The 19,579-nt window shown below is 48.9% G+C and overlaps 1 protein-coding gene across 4 annotated transcripts in view; it reads left to right on the top strand.

Moving 5' to 3' along the window:
* The window catches only part of ELL (elongation factor for RNA polymerase II), a 145,139-nt gene extending 125,797 nt beyond the window's left edge, over positions 1 to 19,342 (top strand). For 2 of the 4 annotated variants that reach the window (XM_038740282.1, XM_038740280.1), the window contains 6 exons: positions 7,464 to 7,590; positions 11,634 to 12,120; positions 15,576 to 15,642; positions 16,423 to 16,594; positions 17,724 to 17,768; positions 19,096 to 19,342. In XM_038740282.1, the coding sequence (XP_038596210.1) occupies positions 7,464 to 7,590; positions 11,634 to 12,120; positions 15,576 to 15,642; positions 16,423 to 16,594; positions 17,724 to 17,768; positions 19,096 to 19,212 (1,015 nt within the window). In that variant the 3' untranslated portion in view covers positions 19,213 to 19,342. The remainder of the gene's footprint in view (positions 1 to 7,463; positions 7,591 to 11,633; positions 12,121 to 15,575; positions 15,643 to 16,422; positions 16,595 to 17,723; positions 17,769 to 19,095) is intronic. The other 2 variants (XM_038740281.1, XM_038740283.1) reach the window with 1 other exon arrangement.
* The last annotated feature ends 237 nt before the right edge of the window (positions 19,343 to 19,579 follow it).

Raw genomic sequence — 19,579 nt, 5'->3', positions numbered from 1 at the left:
TCACAATGTTGAAGAAGAGATTCCAACAGGTGAATCTTGAGCAGTAGACCAAAGGGAAATTTTTAGTTGCTACTCTGCCTCCACAGAATCTGGGGATCAGACATCTTCTGATTAGGCTGGGTTTTGGGGAAAAAAAATAAAGAAATCATTTGATTCTCAAGTGACATTTCCTTTGTGATACAGAACTTTCATTCTTTCAGTCGTATTTATTAAGCACTTATTGTGTGCAGAGTACTGTACTGAGCTCTTGGGAAAATACAGTACAACAATAAATAGTGACATTCCCTGCCCACAACAAGCTCACACACTGGGATGGGAGGGGCGGGGACAGACCAGAGACCATACTAAAAGTATGAAATGTAAATCTCTTGGTCAAGATTATCAATTTTGCCAAATTTCTCTTGCAAATTCTGGGTAACTGGGGAAATTTTTAATGGTCGAGGGAGGATGATCGCAATATGCATTTTTAGTGCACATAGCCCTTTCTAGCGCTCTTTCAAGTACTTAGTACAGTACTCTGCACACAGTAAACTCTCCATAAATGCCAATGATTGATTTCTAATTATTGGGACTTTGTCCTCTCTCTACCTCCTCCAGTACTGGGCCCTTGTACTGAATGAACTACATAAATTCCTCTAAAATGATCCAGTTCTACTCCGTTCCTGTCACTGTATGAAAAAGCACTGTGCTAAGCACATGGGAGAGTTCAGTCAAGTTGGTAGACATGATCACTGCTCTCCAGGAACTTGAAGTTTAGTGGAGGGAGACAAGACAATAAAATAATTTACAGGTAGGGGAAGCAGTAAAGTGCAAGGATAGGTACATAGGTGCTGTGGGGGTGGGGTGAGTATCAAAGTGCTTAGGAGATGCGGATTTAAGTGCATGGGTGATGCAGAAGAGAGGGAAATAGGGTGGGGAGAGGAGCGATTAGTCATAGGTGATGCAAAAGGCGGGGAGAATAGGGCAGGGAGGTAAGAGGTTAATCAAGGAGGACTTACTGGAGGAGATATGATTTTAGTAGGGCTTTGAAGGTGGGGGTCTGCCAGATATGAAGTGGGAGGGAGTTCCAGACAGGAGGTAGGGCATAAGCAAGGAGTCGACGGCAGCAAAAGAGACGAGATCGAGGCCCAGCAGGTAGACTTTGGTTGGAGGAGTGAAGTGTGCAAGCTGGGTTATGGGAGAGGAGTGAGGGAGAGCTGATTGAATGGCTTAAAGCCAATAATCAATCCTTTCAATGGTATTCACTGAGCGCTTATTATGTGAGCCCCCCCGTGGGACAACCTGATGAACTTGTAACCTCCCCAGCGCTTAGAATAGTGCTTTGCACATAGTAAGTGCTTAATAAATGCCATCATTATTATTATTATTATTACGTGCAGAACACTAAACTAAGTGCTTGGGATAGTACAATATAACAGAATCAGCAGACACGTTCCCTGCCCATCACGAGCTAACAGTCTAGAGGGTGAGAAATCAGGAGTTTCTATTTGATGTGGAGATGGATGGGCAACTATTGGAGGCTTTTGAGGAATCGGGAGACATGCAAGGAATGTTTTTTTAGGAAAATGGCTTGGGCAGCAGAGTGAAGAATGGCCTAGAGTGGGGACTGGAGGCAGGGTGATCAGCGAGAAGGTATTGCATTTGTCGAGACAGAACATGACAAGTGCTTGGACCAGCTTGGTTCTAGAGATGTTATGAAGATAGAACCGACAGAATATGGTGACAATATTTGGAAGGAGATGAGTCAGTAATTCCACGGTTGCGGACTTGTGAGACAAGGGAGGATGGTGATGGTGTCAACAGTGATGGGAAAGTCAGGAGGAGGAGAAGGTTTGGGTGGGAAGATGAGGTTTTTTTTGGACGTGTTAAGTTTGACGTGTCGCCAGGACATCCTAGAAGAGATGTCCTGAAGTCAGGAGGGAATGTGAACCTGCAGAGGAGAGAGGTCGAGACTGGAGAGGTAGATTTGGGAATCAGTGGTATAGAGCTGGCAGTTGAAACATGGGAGTGAATGGGTTCTCCAAGGGGTGGGGGTAAATGGAGACTAGAAGGGGACCTAGAATTCAGCCCTGAGGGGTGGGAGGCAAAAGAGGAGCCGGCAAAAGAAGATAAAGAAGGAGCAGCCAGAGATGTAGTAGGAGAACCAGGAGAGAATTCTCAATCTCCAGTCTCAGAATTCTCAGAATGAGACTCAGTGAGACTCAGTCTCAGACTGAGAGTTCATTCTCAGTCTCTTTTGCGGGCTCCTCCTCCCCCTCACATCCCCTTACTGTAGGGGTTCCTCAAGGGTCAGTTCTTGGTCCCTTTCTGTTCTCTATCTACACTCACTCCCTTGGTGAACTCATTCGCTCCCACGGCTTCAATTGTCATCTCTACACTGATGACACCCAAATCTACATCTCTGCCCCTGCTCTCTCTCCCTCCCTTCAGGCTCGTGTCTCCTCCTGCCTTCAAGACATCTCCATCTGGATGTCTGCCCACCATCTAAAACTCAATATGTCCAAGACTGAACTCCTTATCTTCCCTCCCAAACCCTGCCCTCTCCCTGACTTTCCCATCACGGTTGACGGCACTACCATCCTTCCCGTCTCACAAGCCTGCAAACTTGGTGTCATCCTCGACTCCGCTGTCTCGTTCACCCCTCACATCCAATCCGTCACCAAAAACTGCCGCTCTCACCTCCGCAACATCGCCAAGATCTGCCCTTTCCTCTCCATCCAAACTGCTACCCTACTGGTTCAATCTCTCCTCCTATCCCGACTGGATTACTGCATCAGCCTCCTCTCTGATCTCCCATCCTCCTGTCTCTCCCCACTTCAATCCATACTTCATGCTGCTGCCCAGATTGTCTTTGTCCAGAAACACTCTGGGCATGTTACTCCCCTCCTCAAAAATCTCCAGTGGCTACCAATCAATCTGCGCATCAGGCAGAAACTCCTCACCCTGGGCTTCAAGGCTCTCCATCACCTCGCCCCCTCCTACCTCACCTCCCTTCTTTCCTTCTACAGCCCAGCCCCCACCCTCCGCTCCTCTGCCGCTAACCTCCTTCCACTGTGCTTCGTTCTCGACTGTCCTGCCGTCAACCCCCGGCCCACGCCCTCCCCCTGGCCTGGAATGCCCTCCCTCCACACATCTGCCAAGCTAGCTGTCTTCCTCCCTTCAAAGCCCTACTGAGAGCTCACCTCTTCCAGGCGGCCTTCCCAAACTGAGCCCCCTCCTTCCTCTCCCCCTCCTCCCCATCCCCCCTGCCCTACCTCCTTCTCCTCCCCACAGCACCTGTATATATGTTTGTACAGATTTATTACTCCATTTATTTTACTTGTACATATTTACCATTCTATTTATTTTATTTTGTTAATATGTTTTGTTTTTTGTTGTCTGTCTCCCCCTTCTAGACTGTGAGCCCGCTGTTGGGTAGGGACTGTCTCTATATATTGCCAACTTGTACTTCCCAAGCGCTTAGTACAGTGCTCTGCACACAGTAAGCACTCAATAAATACAATTGAATGAATGAATGAATGAGAGAATCATGTCAAAGTTAAATAAAATGTTTCCAGGAGAAGGGAGTAGTCCACAGGGTCGAAGGCAGCTGAGAGATTGAGGAAGGTGAGGATGGGATGGAGTCCTTTGGATTTGGCAAGAAGCAGGTCACTGGTGACTTTCGAGGGGGCAGTTTTCTCTGGGGCGGAGGGGACAGAAGCCAGATTGCAGAGGATCAAGTAGAGGGTTGTAGGAGAGGAAATGGATGCATCAGGTGTAAAGAATTTGCTTGAGGTGTTTGGAGACGAATGGTAGGAGGGAGATGGGGCAATAACTGAAGGGAGCTGTGGAGTCAAAGAACATTTTTAGGATAGGGGCTACATGGGCACATTTGAAAGCAGAGAGGAAGGAGCCATTGGAGAGTGAGCGGTTGAAGGTGGAGGTCAGGGAGTGAAGAAGGGAGGGGGCAAGTGCTTTAATAAGATCCAAAGGGATGGGGTTAGAGGTGCAGTGGAGGGGGTTGATCTCCTCTTAAGAAATAACTGGCCAAGTTGGGGGTTGCTGGGGAGATTTTAGGGAGTTCACACCTGATGGTTTCAATTTTGTCGATGAAATAGATGGCAAGGTCATGAGGTATATGAGATGGGGGCGGGTAGGGGGGCAAGAGGTTTAAGGAGGGAGTTAAGTCAGAAACAGTTGGCAAGGGCAATGAGCACAGACATCCAGGACTACTAGCCAGGAGCCACAGGCAGCGGCAACATACTCTGGAACCTAACCCTGAGCTAGACTTCTGGGATTTCTGCCTTCACAGTGCTAATATTTTCTCTCCATCTGCTGAGTGAATAGTTTGGGTTGGTTTTTTTTATGTTAAACAGGTGGAAACTTGACTTTTCGCTTTCTGTAGGCTCATTTCTGTTGTGATTTTTGGCAAATGCAGAATGCTGCTCTTTGTATTTGAAACAATTTCCATAATCTGAAAGCACAATTGGCTTGAAGATGAGACACGGTTACAGACCAACAAAGTCTGTAACATTAGAGGTTCTTTGGCAATGCTCAGGAAAACTAAAACTGGTGTGTTGTAACTAATTTAAACATCCTTGATGCCCTGAATTATAACCTAAATGGAAAATTACAACTGTCCGCACAGTCTGTCTGTTATTTTAAGTTGATTCTTCCTAGTAAAAAGCAGTGTTTACTGCATTTTCTCAAACTGTGGCATTCAGTTATGTAGGGGACTAAAAATAGGACTTTGGAAGGATATAGTCAACTCTACAAATAAAGACCAGCTTGCCCAATGCAGGTATATGATGCTCTGCTGTGGAAAAAATGTGAAGCGCTGAAAGAGAGTATGTGGCATAGTATCTGGAGTGGAGAAGGGCTCTTGCTGCTCCCCTCGAAGTTGGTGTGATTCCCTAGGTCCATCCAGGAATTACTTTTCCTTGCTCAGAACTCTCCTATTTTTTCATAGCCATCTCTAGGTCAGGTCTTTTCTTCCCCTCCTCTTCCCCTTTCTCTTAATCAAGCAATCATATTTATCGAGCGCTTACTCTGTGCAGAGTGTTGGACTAAGTGCTTGGGAGAGGACAGTGTGACAGAGTTGGTAGACACATTCCCTGCCCACAACAAGCTTACCGTCTAGGACTAAATGATTCTTAACAAGTTTGTTTATAGTCAGATATTCACAAGATTTGTCTTAGCTGGTTGGTTTTCCCCTTTTCCTGCCATCTCTGTCCGTTTACAGCATCTCAACCTTCCAGCATCACTGGCTCATTATTTTAAAATTCCAAAGCCATAGAGAGTCTTTTCCAAAAATGGATTCTAGCTTAGCTCCTGTGATCTTGTTCTTGAGTTTTATTGTTGATTTTTTCCCTCTCAGTTCAAGTAGCAATACTTTAGACCAATGAAAGGCTGCCTTTTTTTTTAATAAGCTCCAAACTGTTGACTGCAACAACAACTACTCAGCCCCTCTGTGGCCTTGAAAATACTAATGATGCCGGTCCCTTGAGGAACGCAAAACAGTAGAAGCACCTGCACCCTCTATCTAGAGGCTGGAGACCCCTACATAGAGTCGCTCCTGTTCATTGTTGTAATGCAGATCAGTGGTAACTCAGCTCTCCCCAAAGGCATCAGTGGCTGAACAGAGACTATGTTTTCCCAAAATGCTAAACCGGATTAACTCTGCTAAGAGTTGTTAGGTGGGATGGCTATGGCCAAGGGCTATCTAGGGGAAAGGGTACAGGAGACAGAGTTAAGACACCTGGTGTTGGATCCTTAAATGTTAAGTGCCCAGTTTATTCTAGAACAGGGCACCATGGAAATGCTTATTCATAATTTTTTTTTGAAACTCTGAGATCATTGTATCCGTTTACTCAAGCTATCTCAGTGGTTTGGAACCTTCTGATTTTCACGGAATCTGTCACAACGGGATGCATCAAGTTCAGCTTTCATTAAGTTGCAGTAAAAGTGAAATTGGACACCCTATAAAAACACAGTTCTGATTTTTAGCTGGTAAAGCTGCGTTATGCTAATTGACATGTCCTTATCACATTTTGGGGTGGTAATTCATTCTCTCCCAAGCACAGCTATTAATGGGTTCATTTCAGCCATGAAATGTACACCTCATTTATTGGAACGTGAAGCTTTCAGTTTTCAAAATCATTGAATCAAATGAACTTAACAGCGTGGCCTAGTGGAAAGAGTACAGGCCTGGTAGTTAGAGGACCTGGGTTCTAATCCTGACTGCCCCTTGTCTGCTGTGTGACCTTGGGCAAGTCACTTACTTTCTCTGTGCCTCAGTTCCCTCATCTGCAAAATGGGGATATCATTTTTATATCTTCACCAGACATGTTTCTCAAGTGATTAAAATAGGGGGTAGAGGTAATCTCCAGATCATTTTGAGAAGAGGAGCCAGTTAATCTTTTGACACGTATTTGATGAGCTGCTGAAAAGTAAGATTTTTTTTTTCAGAGTGATAATGGATGGATTTTTAGTTGGATTGTTTGAAAGGGTCTCCGAGTCAGATGGGTCTATGCACACGGGTAAGCGCTCAGTAGATGCCATTGACTGATAGATTCACCGATTGAGCAGTGTTGAGTCAGTAATGTCCCAAAGCCATCAAGAAGCCAGCAATTTTCTTATTGGTTCAGAGGTCCTTTGAAAACCACTTGCTGGCACTGGCCTGTGAATGTTCTTACTGTCTTTTGGGGAATGTTTGAATGGCTAGGTAGCCAAAGTGGGACCCTCCCCTCTAGGTATCTATGCACATCTATGTACATAGGTTATCTATGTCTATGTGCTTAGTACAGTGCTCTGCACACAGTAAGCTCTCAATAAATATGATTGAATGATTGAATGAATACCACTTGCCCCCCCCCCCCCCATAAAGTCATAGGCAGGAGGAGGCTGATGGGCTTAACTTTTCTAGGAAACCGATCTCTCTTTCACCAAATGTCAGCCTAGACCCACGCTTTCCTCATAATGATGGGATTTGTTCAGCGCTTACTAGCTGAAAATGGGGATTAAGACTGTAAGCCCCATGTGGGATATGGACTGTGTTCAACCTGATTAGCTTCTATCTACCCCAGTGCTTAGCACAGTGTCTGGCACATAGTAACCGCTTAACAAACAGCATTAAAAAAAACCCAGGTATGCATCAAGCACTATTTTAAGCACTGGGGGAGATACAAGTTAATCATGTTGGACACAGTCTCTGTCTCACGTGGGGCTCACAGTCTAAGTAGGAGGGAGAACAGGTATTGGATCCCCATTTTATGATTGTGGAAGCTGGAGCTTAGAGAAGGGAAGTGACTTGCCCAAGGTCACATAGCAGGCAAGTGGCGGAGCCGGGATTAGAACCCACCACCCCAGACTCCCAGGCCCAGGCTCTTCCCACTAGTCCATGCTGCTTCCCAGCATGAGAAAGAGCATGCCTCTCGGTGCTCAAGAACCCTTTTTTCTGAACCTCATGTCGTTCTGCTTTTCAGGAAGCTTTCTCAGCCACAGAATACAAATAACCCTCCTGGAAACACTCCTCCCAGGAGTTCACCCAAAGACCAGAAGAGCTCTTCACCGCCTCCTCAGGTACGTGATGACCGGAAAGGCTTTGTGGAGGTGAGGATGATTTTCTTCTCCAAGCATTGCTCTGGGGTGAAACCCTTTTAATATGTCAGCTGTCAAAAATGAGTTTAGATCAGGATCACGAGATGCCCGGAGGGGAAGACCTGGCCCAAAATGTAAGTCACTTAAAGCTTATAGGAAGGGGGAGCTTAAGTGAGGACACGGGCTAGGTAAACTGGTAGAATGGCTGTAAAAGATAGATCGGTATCTGCAGCTTAATATTAGTTTTAAAGAGCAAGGAAGCTGCTTTATGCTGCCTTATCTTGCTAATTAAGTGCCTTGTCAAAATGTAATAGAGTGACCTGGAGTTCTTATCTTTTGGAAAGATGTTTGTCGCCGTGTCCATTTTTATAGCATCTAACCGGTGTCACCGGAGCGGGCTGCTACTGACCAGCCCAGGTATCAACCACAGGGCCTAGCAACCTTCATCTTGAAAGCGTTTGAACAGGCACTATGGCGGTACCAGGTTCGATCAGTTGCGGAGGGGAGCGGAGGGGTGTCCCGGTGAGCTAAGCACCCCCTCCCTCCTACACACACACACCCCCGCCCCTGTGATAAATGCTGGTTGCCTACAGCTGCACTGCGAGAGTACCCAGGCCTATCTTTCCAGGGATAAGCAGCAAAAGCCTCCAGAACCTCTAATGAGACAATCACTTCCTCTGCCAAGGTCAGGGAATGGGCAAGACTGATCTGGGAGCCCGGGAGAGACTACAAGAAAAGCCCGTCCCAGGATCCTCTTTCCGCTCACTTTTGCCCAACATTGCCAGACCGCCTCCCTTGTGCCCCCCCACCCCAATTTGGGTCCTCCCCCACAGCTCCATCCAGATCCAGACTCCTGGAGTTAACAACTCAGGCATTAGATTCATACATGCGAGAAGTACTTTTTTGAAGAAGGGGTTAGCATTGAAGCATATTTCTGCCTGTCCCACTCGAAAGGGGTTTGTACATGATCCAGGAAGTGATGGAACTTGCAGGTTTTGTGGTAGCATTTATCACCGCCTTACTTGGCCAGGGTTAATCAGTAATATTTACTTTAATAATGATCCTTTTGTCTGGAGCTACAAAGTTGTCTGCTGCCCAGTGCTTAGAGGCTGACTGGATCTCTGTCTCATTAGTACTTACAGGCATGAACTCAAGCGGCATGTGCCTTTACTTGCTAGCCCCCAAATATATGGGTTTCCTCTCCTTTTCTTCAGTCAGCACCTCCATAGTTGGCTTATTTCCAGGGTCTTTCCCGTCCTCTCTCTGGCACACACGAGCTAGCAGCCAACCAGGAAGGACACCAGAGAGCTAATCCAGGCCTCACAGCACACTCCCCCTTGAAAGCAAGTGCATCGGTTTAGGGATGCTGATGGCCTCTCCCGCTGTGAGACCCTCTTGGGGGAAAATGTAAACGAACAAAAGCCACTCAGGAAATCTAGTGAGACTATGCGCCTTGGTCCTCGCAGTGCTTAGTTCTTGCTGGGAATTCAGTCGTTCCTTAAACAAGTGGCGGGGGAGGCACTGAGCCTGGTTTGTTTTTCTCCTCTCCCCTTTCTCCCCCAGATTTCCTTTGGGACCCAAAGTGGGTCAGTCAGGTCAATGTCCCTTGCTCCTCCCAAAGCACGAACAGGCCCGCTTTCCGTTGATGGAACTTGATCCCTCCCTCTGGGAAGGGGAGGCAGGTTCTCCTGTGGTCTGTCCATTTTCGCAGGTAGGAATTCCTCTTTTCCCCCAGCCTTTACAACAGAGTGTCTAGGCCCCAATTCGTCTACCGCTTCAGTCACATCTAGTTCGGAAAATCAGGAAGTGGTGTACCGACCAGCCAGGCCGAACACGGAGTTCCAGATGCATAATGAGCTATTCATAGAGTCTCAGGATGGAGAGGGAATCGTAGCCAGTTGCTCCAAGCCTGCTCCGAGCGGGACTGCCCTTCTCGGTTCCCCATCGAGGGGCGTGATTGCGTTTGGAGAAGCCTTCTCCGGAACAGCCCTCGTCTTGGCCTTTGACCTGCAGCCAGGGCCACGGGCTCCCACCTGAACCAGTTTCAGTCGGTCAGAATCGACCGAGTGGGTACTGGGTCCAGCTCTGTTCCTCCTTTACTGATCTGAGTCATTCCGGGAGCTTTAATGCCCATCATGATAGAAGCCAGAGCGAATTGGAAAAATCTTCCGGCTCCCTTCTTTTTCAGTGGAGCTGGAGATCCCAACTGTCAGGTGGTGGGGTTGATTCATCTCCTTCCATTGCCCTGCTTCCTTCCTCCAAATAGGTCTCATCTGTTTCTCTTCTGCTGTCGAGCACAATTTTGCATCTGCCCTCCAGCTGAGAGGGTGGAACGGTCTCCTCTGTTGCCACAGACAACGGTTTGCAAAAGCCGGTATGGGACTCCTGACACAACCAAGGGATTGTTCTCCCCCCGGGGGATGGAAATCCTGTCTTCTCTGTGGTCCTCTCTGTTCCCATTAAGCCAGAGAGAACTTGGTGTCACAAGTACGGCCTGGAGCCGGGAGGAACCGCTGGAATAAGGCGGATGGCTGGGGATGTCTTTTGCCTCCAACAGGACTCTTATTCCAGATTTACTTTCTTTAGGAGGATAGAGTTTCCAGGGGCAAACAAATGAATGTCCCCACCCAGACAGGCAAGAAAATAAATAAAAGTCCAAAAGAAACCCAGTCGCAGACTGCTTGCTGTTAATGCAGCTCATACTAAATATTCCTTTCTCCTACTCCATTCATCCTTGCCCAGGAAGGCAAATACACAAGGCCGGGCTGGCGGCCGAGAAGTGGAATTTGACTTCCCTGGAAACTGGTTTCTGCTTTGCAGTCCCAGCTGCTGGGTCCAAATGAAATTCTTTCCCACTTGGGTTAAAAAAAAAAACCAACGATAACGTTTCCATGCACCATTCCACCCCCCACCTCCAACGACCCCTTATTTTTCTTTCAGCCCTGAAGGCTAGACTCCAACACCACCCCCACCCCCACAGTCGAGACACCTGATCCAAGGTGCAGATGTGTTCAGTAATCTCCTACCCACATCCCACTGTAACTGCTCACACTCTCCATCAGTCTCCTGGGGGTGGTTACCTGAAGCTTCCCCCCTACCCCCAAACAGGTGTTTTCTTGGAACGGGGTTCTTTTTATAGCCCTGACCATCTAGGGTGGAAGAGTGCTGATGAGCACCCTGCCCTCTCCCCTGACTTGGACATATCGGCCCCTTTGTAGGCACAGGCGTAAATCAGTTGTTTGGGTCGGGCCCAACCTAAGACGGTAGCTCTGACCCTCCCAGGTAGCTGAGGATAGAGACGGCGTTTCAGCCCGAATACTCTTCTGAACGTTATCCCCCCCCCCCCCCGGCCTCGTGAGCAGACGGTATCTCAGCACCTCTTTCCCCATCATCAGCTCCCCTTCCTCAGATTGTTGGCTGACTCCAGAAGGGCCTTTGGCGAGCCTCAATTGGAGGAAGCCTGAAGAAGTGGGGGGGAGGGCGGAAGGGGGGAAGAGTGCAAAGGAGTAGGGGGTCAGGGTCGCCCTCTGCGGAAACGCATCCGAGAAGTGGTTTTTCCCGAACCAGAGCCACCTGGGTGTCTCCCAAAGCCCGCCTGCTCTTGGTGTTAGGCTGGGCCCATCCCAGCGCTTCCGGAAAGGGGGTTTGGGTCACCGCATCGCCGTCTTCGGGCCTTTGAAGTGGAGATGGTGTGCGGGTTGGGCGAGGAATCGCAGATCTTGCCGACTCTCCCTCCCCAGATCACTCCCAACCTGGTTCCCGGGCCACGGCTGGGGCTGTCGGTGCCGGGCCGACTCCGGGCGCCTGCACAGTCTAATGCTGTTTACCTTACTTAGAGCGTTCCTGTCTTTGTGGGTCACAGTGCCATCTCGTGGCGACACCGAGTCTTGCAGACAGGAATTTCCCCGGAATGCCAAATGGATGGTTTCTGTCTCATCAGGTGTTTTGACATGCCTGCGCTTGTGGGGAAGTAGCCCTCTCAGGAGCTTATTTTTGTAAAGGGTCTTTGTACTGCTATTTCTTTTTTGTAAAAAAAGAAACTTTGTTGTTCTCAGAAACGACCCCAGCCACTGGATTTCATTGATCCACTAGCCACCAAGAAGCCCAGAATCTCTCATTTTGCTCAAAGAATGCAGCAAGGTTTAAATGGGAAAGTGAACTCTTCCAACGGCAAAGAGGCTCTCCCTCCTGCAGCCCAGGCAACGGTGCCCGATTGTGTTAGTTCCAGCTCTCAGTTGCCAGGCCAGGCGCTTCCAACAGCTCATAACCCCCTTGCTGCTGTCAGCAAGGATGTGTGTCAAAATGGCAAAGACTCCAAGAATCCAGGGGCTCCTGACAAACTGAGCCTCGGTCCACCGATAGACTGTCCTCCTCCGAGCATTCAGAACTCTAGCTCGTTGCATGGAAAAACCAAGAAAAAATCCAAAAAGCACAAAGAAAAAGAGAAGAAGAACGAAGAGAAGCACAAAGAGGGGAAACAGGACTCTGGCCTCCCAAAGAATTCCGATGTCAAAACGAGCAGTTCCAGGCAGGATGCCACAGGTAGGTTCATCTTGGGGAAGCTCCTTGGTCTTTCTGGGCCACCAAGGGAACCAGCGGTTCCGGGAGAGACTCGGAAGCTTGAAAAATAAGTGCCTCCAGAGCCTTCGGTGCCCATAGGGTCCAGAGCTAGGCATTCCTTTGAGTTGTCCTGCCTGTGGCCCTCAGCCGCTTGCTGGGAACGCGAGTCAGTCCCCAGGTCTCAGTCCCCAGGTCTGAGTTCCCACAGAGGCGGAATTTCAGAGAGGCATCCTGGATCGGGGTAGAAGGGTTGGGAGGGCGTTCCTCTTGAATCCAGGGGCGGGGGGCTTTGGGGTGATTTTTCAGGGGGAGGGGGCGGTTTTTTGGCGGAGGGGGCAGGGGGGTGCCTTTTTCTAAGTAAGCCGGAGGTCAGCTTGGTTTTTCTCTCGTGTCCCATGAGCAAGCAAACTACTGGCCTGAGATGTTTGCCCCACAAACAGTTCTTTTCTGGAGCTGAACGAGGTTTTTGCAAACATCCTTGCTATTTCTCTTCTTCCTTATGCTTTATTTAAAAAAAAAAAATCTTGTGACGGCGCTGGCCCAACACCTCCCTCAGGGGGTTGTTGTGAGGCCTCACGGATGTGAGTCAGGTGTTTGGGTTCCCCAGAAGGGCTCGGTACTACAATGGGACATTAAATGGAGTAAAATGAAAGTTTGGGCCAGGCCCTTTTTAAAGCTGAGCTCCAGGGCTAGACGGGCTACCTCTCACCATCAGATAGGCCCGCTCTGCTTTTTTGAGGCCAAGCAAGCGCAGAAAAGGAGCATCCATGACTGTGGGCGCCGTTTGTTGCATCTCTTTTCACCTCATATTCCTCCACTTGCTTGAGGGCCCCTGGCACCCCTCTCTCGGGGATGCTTGCCCCCACCACCCTCCCCACCTCCCCAGCCCCTGAAAGGGGATCAGGTCAGGGCTTCAAATCCAAGATAGACCAAGCTCTTTTGAGCTGAAACTTGTCTTAAAGTCACAGGCCTTTTTAAACCGCTTAGCACGTAAGCCAGAGGAGGAAAGATAAAGCAAACTGCAAGCCACAATCGCACACTTACCCGCTAGCGATCGTTCACCTGAACCGAAGGCTCGTTGCTGAAAGCGATTCTTTGACCCCACCTCTCTTGGGCCAGGTGCCCTTCTGGCTCCTTTCCCAGGCTCCCTTTATTAAGGCTGGTGCTTTAAAAACTGGCTTTTGGCTTACTTCCCTTATGGGGAAAGTGCTGACTTTCCTTGGACGTTTGTCATGTTTTTCCAGTTTTTCACCTTCCTGGGTTTGTTACCCCTGGAGGGGCCAAGACCAACGCCACCTTGCTAAAATGCTGCCAGCTCGGTGGCAGGGAAAGCCGGAAGGATTCCTTTTCCGTGATTCCTCTGACAGCTGCTTTCTTGTTGTCAAACTGTGCCTCCTGACGGCTGCACCCGGCTCCTGTTGCATTCCCGACCCGGAAGCCGGGCGTTGGTGCCTGAGCCCGATTTTAGCCTTTAAAAGAGTTCAGAGATGACTCTGGCCATCTGGCTACTCCGGATTTGCAGGACCAACGTAGACATCCCAGAAGTATCATTGCTTCCCCCAGCCTTAAATTTGCACCCAGAGAGTGTAAAAGCAGCAGAAGAGGAGTTCGGTCGTGTCTTTTAAGCAGAGGTCTCCTTTCCTTCCCGAGGCGGGGTTCTTCCCACCCAGATTCTGCCTTACACGTGTTGCTTTCTGGGGGCCAGAAATTCACTTCGTTGGGAGGAGGATTCAGAGATACACAGTTAGGGGCGCCGCTCGGGCTGATTTGGGCAGACTTGACTGGGGTTAGCTCTGTCTCTAGACAGATCAACAGAGACCCATGCATACGCCCACACCGTGTTCTGCCACGACTCCAGGGCATCAGGGCTTGGGCCTGGGCCTTCGGAGGCTCAGTGAGGTTGAGTCCTCCCGAGCTCCATCCCCACCCCCAAAGCCGCAGTCGAACACACGGCCCGTGATGTGCCCGTTGTGGCGACACTGCCTGAAGAGACTCAAGTACCCCTCCGATTGGGACCCAAATGGACCCCGCCCCCAAGGGTGAGCTTCTGCCAAGCCAGCCGAAGTCCGAGCTGAGCCTGCCCCCAGTCAGCCCCTCGCCTCTCTCCGAGTCCCAGCCGGCCCGAGGGTGCTCAGCCCTGCTGGGCCTCCTGCTGTTCACCTTGGGCTTCGGGGGGCCTCCACGACTGAGAGCCAAGCCCGTGCCGGGTCTCTCCCCACGCCCTCAAGCCGGGGGGCCAAACTGACTCCACGGGACTCTGCCGACACTCCCGAGGCGCAGGTGGGCTAGGCGGGGTCGGGCGGCCGCCCTGGGTACCAGGAGACTCGGCAGAGAGCCGCTGTCTGCCCACGGTTGAGGGAGGCACAGCCTACAGGGGTCAGGAACCTCACCCTCCTTTCTGCAGTATAAAGCAAGTTCCCTTTACACTCATCCCTTGGCACTGCCTCCCCATGGGGAAGCAGTGATAGCCTGGAGATTTTCCCTGGGTAGCCTTTCCCAAAAATGCACAGGATCCAATATCCTCCTGTTTCTATTAGCTCACCTTCCGGAAAGTATAATGTCCAGTGTCATTTCCTGGGTTGAGGAAGAAGAGCCAGATGGTACGTTAATCCCCGACGTGGGGCTGGAATAGTTGTTGTTTCATACGAGACTTCAGGCTTATTGGCCTTGTAAAAGCCTCTCCCAAACGCCAAGTTCAGTTCTAGACAGACCACTTAAGCTATAGCTTCACAGTTAACCTCTCCCTTTGGCTGCCTACTGAGGCTGAGCGTGAAATGTCCTTTCTAAGTCTTTTGTTTGACCATGGCTCGCGCTGAATCTTGGGCCGTTGCATGTATTCTCCTCAGTTTGCCCATCTAGGGTCTGGTAATTTGTTTTCCACTTCACCAGTGCTGAGCTTCATGTCTTTTGTAATAATAATGGTAGTAATAATAATTGTGGTATTTTTTAAGTGCTTACTGTGTGGCAGGCACTGTAATGAGCGCTGGGGTAGATACAAGATCATCGGGTTGGATACAGTCCCTGTCCCCCATAGGCTTCACAGTCTTAATTCCCATTTTGCAGACGAGGTAACAGGCACAGAGAAGTGAAGTGGCAGGTCCCCTGACTCCCAGGCCCGTGCTCTTTCCACTAAGTCACACTGCTGTAGACAACCAGCAACACACTAGACCAGTTCCACCCTGAGAGGGTGTTTGCTGCTCGATGCATTGGGTCATTTCTCTATATGCTAGTTAGTTAAGAGCAACTGTGGGCCAAGGCTCAAAGTTACAGCTGCCTCCCATTCCAAATCCACCCTGCATCCTTTAAAACCATAAGGTATAAATCCTCTTGCAAGCATTTTTGTAAATGATTCTTGCAGATGGGTTTGTGACGGTGGAGTTCTGCTTGACAGTACTTTGTAGACCCTTGTACTCATAGTGTGTTTTTGTCCCTTGTAGGTTTAAATGGAACATGCAATAATTCTAGTGTTCCAACATCAACATCGGAAATGCCAGATTATTTATTGTGAGTACTTACATTATTATTTTCAGATCCAAGAACACAAACTTCTAAGAACAATTCATAAAGCCCAAGACATGCGGAAAGTTTATGTGATTATATCTGGGGTCCTGAACCAGCCCACACTTGTGTGAACTTTTTGGTTCACAAAGCGTTTCGTTTTTATCTCCTGAAATGAGAATTCGGACTCTGAATTGAACAGAGAATGATAATGTCGGTGCCTGGAATGGTGCTTATGATGTGGTCAGTCCAAGCCTGGGAAACTTTGAAGGCTGTTCCAGCTCTAGAATTGTTGCACCTAGTGCACGCATGTAGGTGTGTGTGTATGAAAGTGTATGTATCCAACTTGCTCTAGGTTTGTCCTTTTTTTTTTGGTATTTGTTAGGTGCTTACTATGTGCCAGGCACTGTACTAAGCATTGGGCTAAATACAAGTTAATCAGGTTGGACACGGACCCTGTCCCACATAGGGTTCACGGTCTTAATCCCCATTTTACAGGTACAGTAACTGAGGCACAGAGAAGTGAAATGACTTACCGAAGGTCACACAGCAGACAAGTGGCAGAGTTGGGATTAGAACCCAGGTCCTTCTGACTCCCAGGCCCGTGCCCTATCCCCTATTCGTCTCCTGCATAAACCAGGGTAGTTGAAGTGTGCCGGGCCAGATTCTTTTTTTGAGGCAGCAAATCTGGGTGCCTCTCAGGACCCATCTTGAATGTCATCTACAATGGGCCTCTGACCACCCTGAGCCTCTTCTAAATCCCATCTCCCCTGGCTTCCCTTTCAGAAAATATACTGCTATTGCCTCTTTGGATCAGCGTCAGACTTATAAGAACGACTTTAATGCTGAGTACAATGAGTACCGAGATTTGCACGCCCGGATAGAGAGGATAACACGACGGTTTACACAGTTAGATTCACAGCTCAAGCAACTCATCCAGGGTTCGGAAGAATACAAGGTATCACCAAATCCCTCGCATGTACTGTTGGAAAACATTTTAACCAGGTTTCTTCACAATAGAAGCATGGGATCTGTGTAAATCGAATGCCCACAGCACCAGCCAGCGGATACAAAGGGAAAACGCGTGAGAGTTTTCCAAGCTCCTTATGAAACGGCTGAGAGCTCCCTTCAGCCCTGACTTCTCTTTCAACTTGACGATGCAGCTCCATTTGTGGGACTTGCTGACAGCAGACAGACTTGCTGAGACTGTTGGTTTCCCCTAGCCAGAACCTGCTGGCAACCATTAGCATAGCTTCCAAGCCAGAGAGATGAGATTTGCACATGTGGGAGCATATTGAAGTTGGAAGGGGAGTCAATTCTTGGTCACCTGCATCTCCCAGACCTTTGATCTTAATAGTGCAGCATCATATAGAGCTGTCAGATGGATTTGAGAGAGCTTTAAATATTTACAAAACTGGCCCTTATTGAGGATAATATACTGATTAATCAGGAGGCTTAAATACCTGGTGGTTGTCAATCCTTCCTGTCTCTTTGAAAGTATTCATCTTCTCTTTGAGGTTTCCCCCTTTCCCCCCCGGCCCCCACCCCTGCGTCTGTCCCCCCCATCCGTCCTCCCGTCGTCGTCCCCCACCCCCCTGCCCTGGGTGGTGTTGAACTACTTTGATTTCCCAAGATACAGACCAGAGTCATCCGAGGAGGAATTTGGGGTTTCAGAAAATTAAGACCAAACTCCAGGACTCTGTAGAATGGACTGGAAAATGCCAGCTCCTCCCCCACCACTGGATTTCTGACCAGATTTGCATCTGTTGAAATTGCTGGAGAGATTTCAGGTTTTCTCCAGCTGCCCCTTCCCTCCCTCCTTTTAAATCACTTTTCCCCCTGAGCAGAGTAGGTGTTATTAAATCCTTTGGCCCTCTTCTTGGCCCTGTCACCTTATGAATAGCGAGCGGGCAGCTTTAACCGGGAAAGCGAGGCAACTGAAACCCATTCCAGTGGCCCCCTTGGGAATGGCCACTTGGCAGGGCTTTGTTTCCCTGGTGCTATTGTGACTATATTCAGTGGTGGGTCGGGGGGGTCACATAGCGATTTTGGCTAGTTGAACAAAAAATGTACCTCTCTCTTTACAGATTATACATGATCAGATTCTACAGGAATATCGAAAAATTAAAAAGGTGAGTGCAGAACACCATGGAGCGAGCCGTCCCGGGGTGAGGAAACTGACCAGGAAAACATTTGAAGAAGTTCAACCAGGATTTTTCAAAAGCAGCCCATACTCCTTTCAATTAGCATTTGGGGACTGACTGAATCTGGAGTTTGTGCTGTGGGGTGGGGGCGGGGGGACCGGGCTGGGGGGGGGGCAGCTCCACTGGCATCCACATGGTGGTGATGTCTGGGTTAACAAAGTCCTTTGTCTGAAGTGGAACTCATCCGGATCGAATGAGTGAACAGGGACAGGACTTGTTTTTTCCCCTATTTTCCTCAAACTGGGTGGTCATGGGGAAGGGCCGAAGGGGGCTTTGAGTCTGAAGCATCACAGATCCAAGCAGTTCTTGGGCGGGGGGGCCCTCTGGCTCCTCCTCCTTCTTCACCCGAATTCCCACTGTCCTCTGCTTTTCCTAGCTTTCTTTGCCTGCTTTTCATAGTGCCACCTCATTCCCATCTGCCTCTCCTTTCCTAGGTCAAAGAGAGGAAAGGGGTTCCTCTAGATTAGTCTCACTCCTCAGCAGTTGAAAATACTGCTGGGCCTTTTTTCAGGGTTTTTTTATGTGTTTTTTTTTTTACACACACACGCACGCACGCACGCGCGCGTTTTGGGTCCTGGAACGGATTGAGCCTGAAGAGGTTTGAGAAGCACATGAATGTTTTAAAATGGCAGGAGCGTGCCCTCTTATGAAGGTGGTGAATCATCAGCCCAGGAGATGGCTAATGGAAGGTTAGTTTGGTGAAGAAGAGCACTGGGATGGGAATCAGCAGACGTGGCTTGGAGTGCCGGCTCCGTCACAGACCAGCCACGTGACCTTGGCCTGGTTGCTTTGCCTCGCTGGATCTCAGTTTCCCCATCTGCAGAAGCAGGGTACCAATCCTGGCACCTCCCTACCGTAACAGGGTGTTGAGGATAAAAACAATTTAGGCATGAAGGGGTTGGAGGGCCTCTGAAAAATTCAAGCCACTTCGATTAACAGTGAAGCCGGTCTGATTATTAACCAGTTTTTAAAGGATGCCTGAAGACCCATGAACATCCTGGTAATAAACAAATGAAGTGTGTTTGCCAGGGACCAGGAATGTCTGCCGGCTGTACCCACAAATGGGTTAAATTTCTTTCTCCAATTTTTATCACCAAGCCAGCCACTTCCCACTCTTTCCGATTTTGGCCTTGGCTGGTCGGGGCCCCTTTCTTCTTTCCGCTGCTTGTGCAGATTCTGTTTTCTAGCCATGGAATTCACGTTGGGATAATAACCGAATTTTTCTCTGTGTTGCTCTTTTGCTAATCTTTTTCAGACTAATGCAAACTACAGCCAAGAAAAGAACCGTTGTGAATATCTACACAACAAACTGGCCCATATAAAAAAACTCATAGCAGAATTTGACCAACAGCAACTTCAGTCTTGGCATTAGAATCTGGGCTAAAGGAACATTTGGGCGCTGGACTTGTTTCACTGTACAACTAAAATTTATTTCTACAGACTTGCAAGTAATCTGATTTCTGATGTGAAGTCCCTCGCGTGACGGGGGCGGGGAGGGGAGTTGGGAAGCCGAGGGGGTGGAGGGTGCTCCTTCATAGGACAAAGGAGCCAGCTGGCAGAACTGGCTCCCAGCTTAATTCTATCAAGCTTGACCTTCCCTGATGTGGGGAAGTGTGGAAAACGAAAAGGTATCTATTTAAAAAAAGGTTTTTTGTTCTATGGTTTTGTTGGTTTGGTTTTTTTAAAAAGAGAGAGAGAGAGAGGAGGAGGAGAAAAAAAGGAAGCTCACTCATTTGAAG

The sequence above is a fragment of the Tachyglossus aculeatus genome, chromosome X1, assembly GCF_015852505.1.
Source record: "Tachyglossus aculeatus isolate mTacAcu1 chromosome X1, mTacAcu1.pri, whole genome shotgun sequence".
NCBI lineage: Eukaryota > Metazoa > Chordata > Mammalia > Monotremata > Tachyglossidae > Tachyglossus > Tachyglossus aculeatus.
This window is presented reverse-complemented; position numbering and strand designations above follow the sequence as displayed.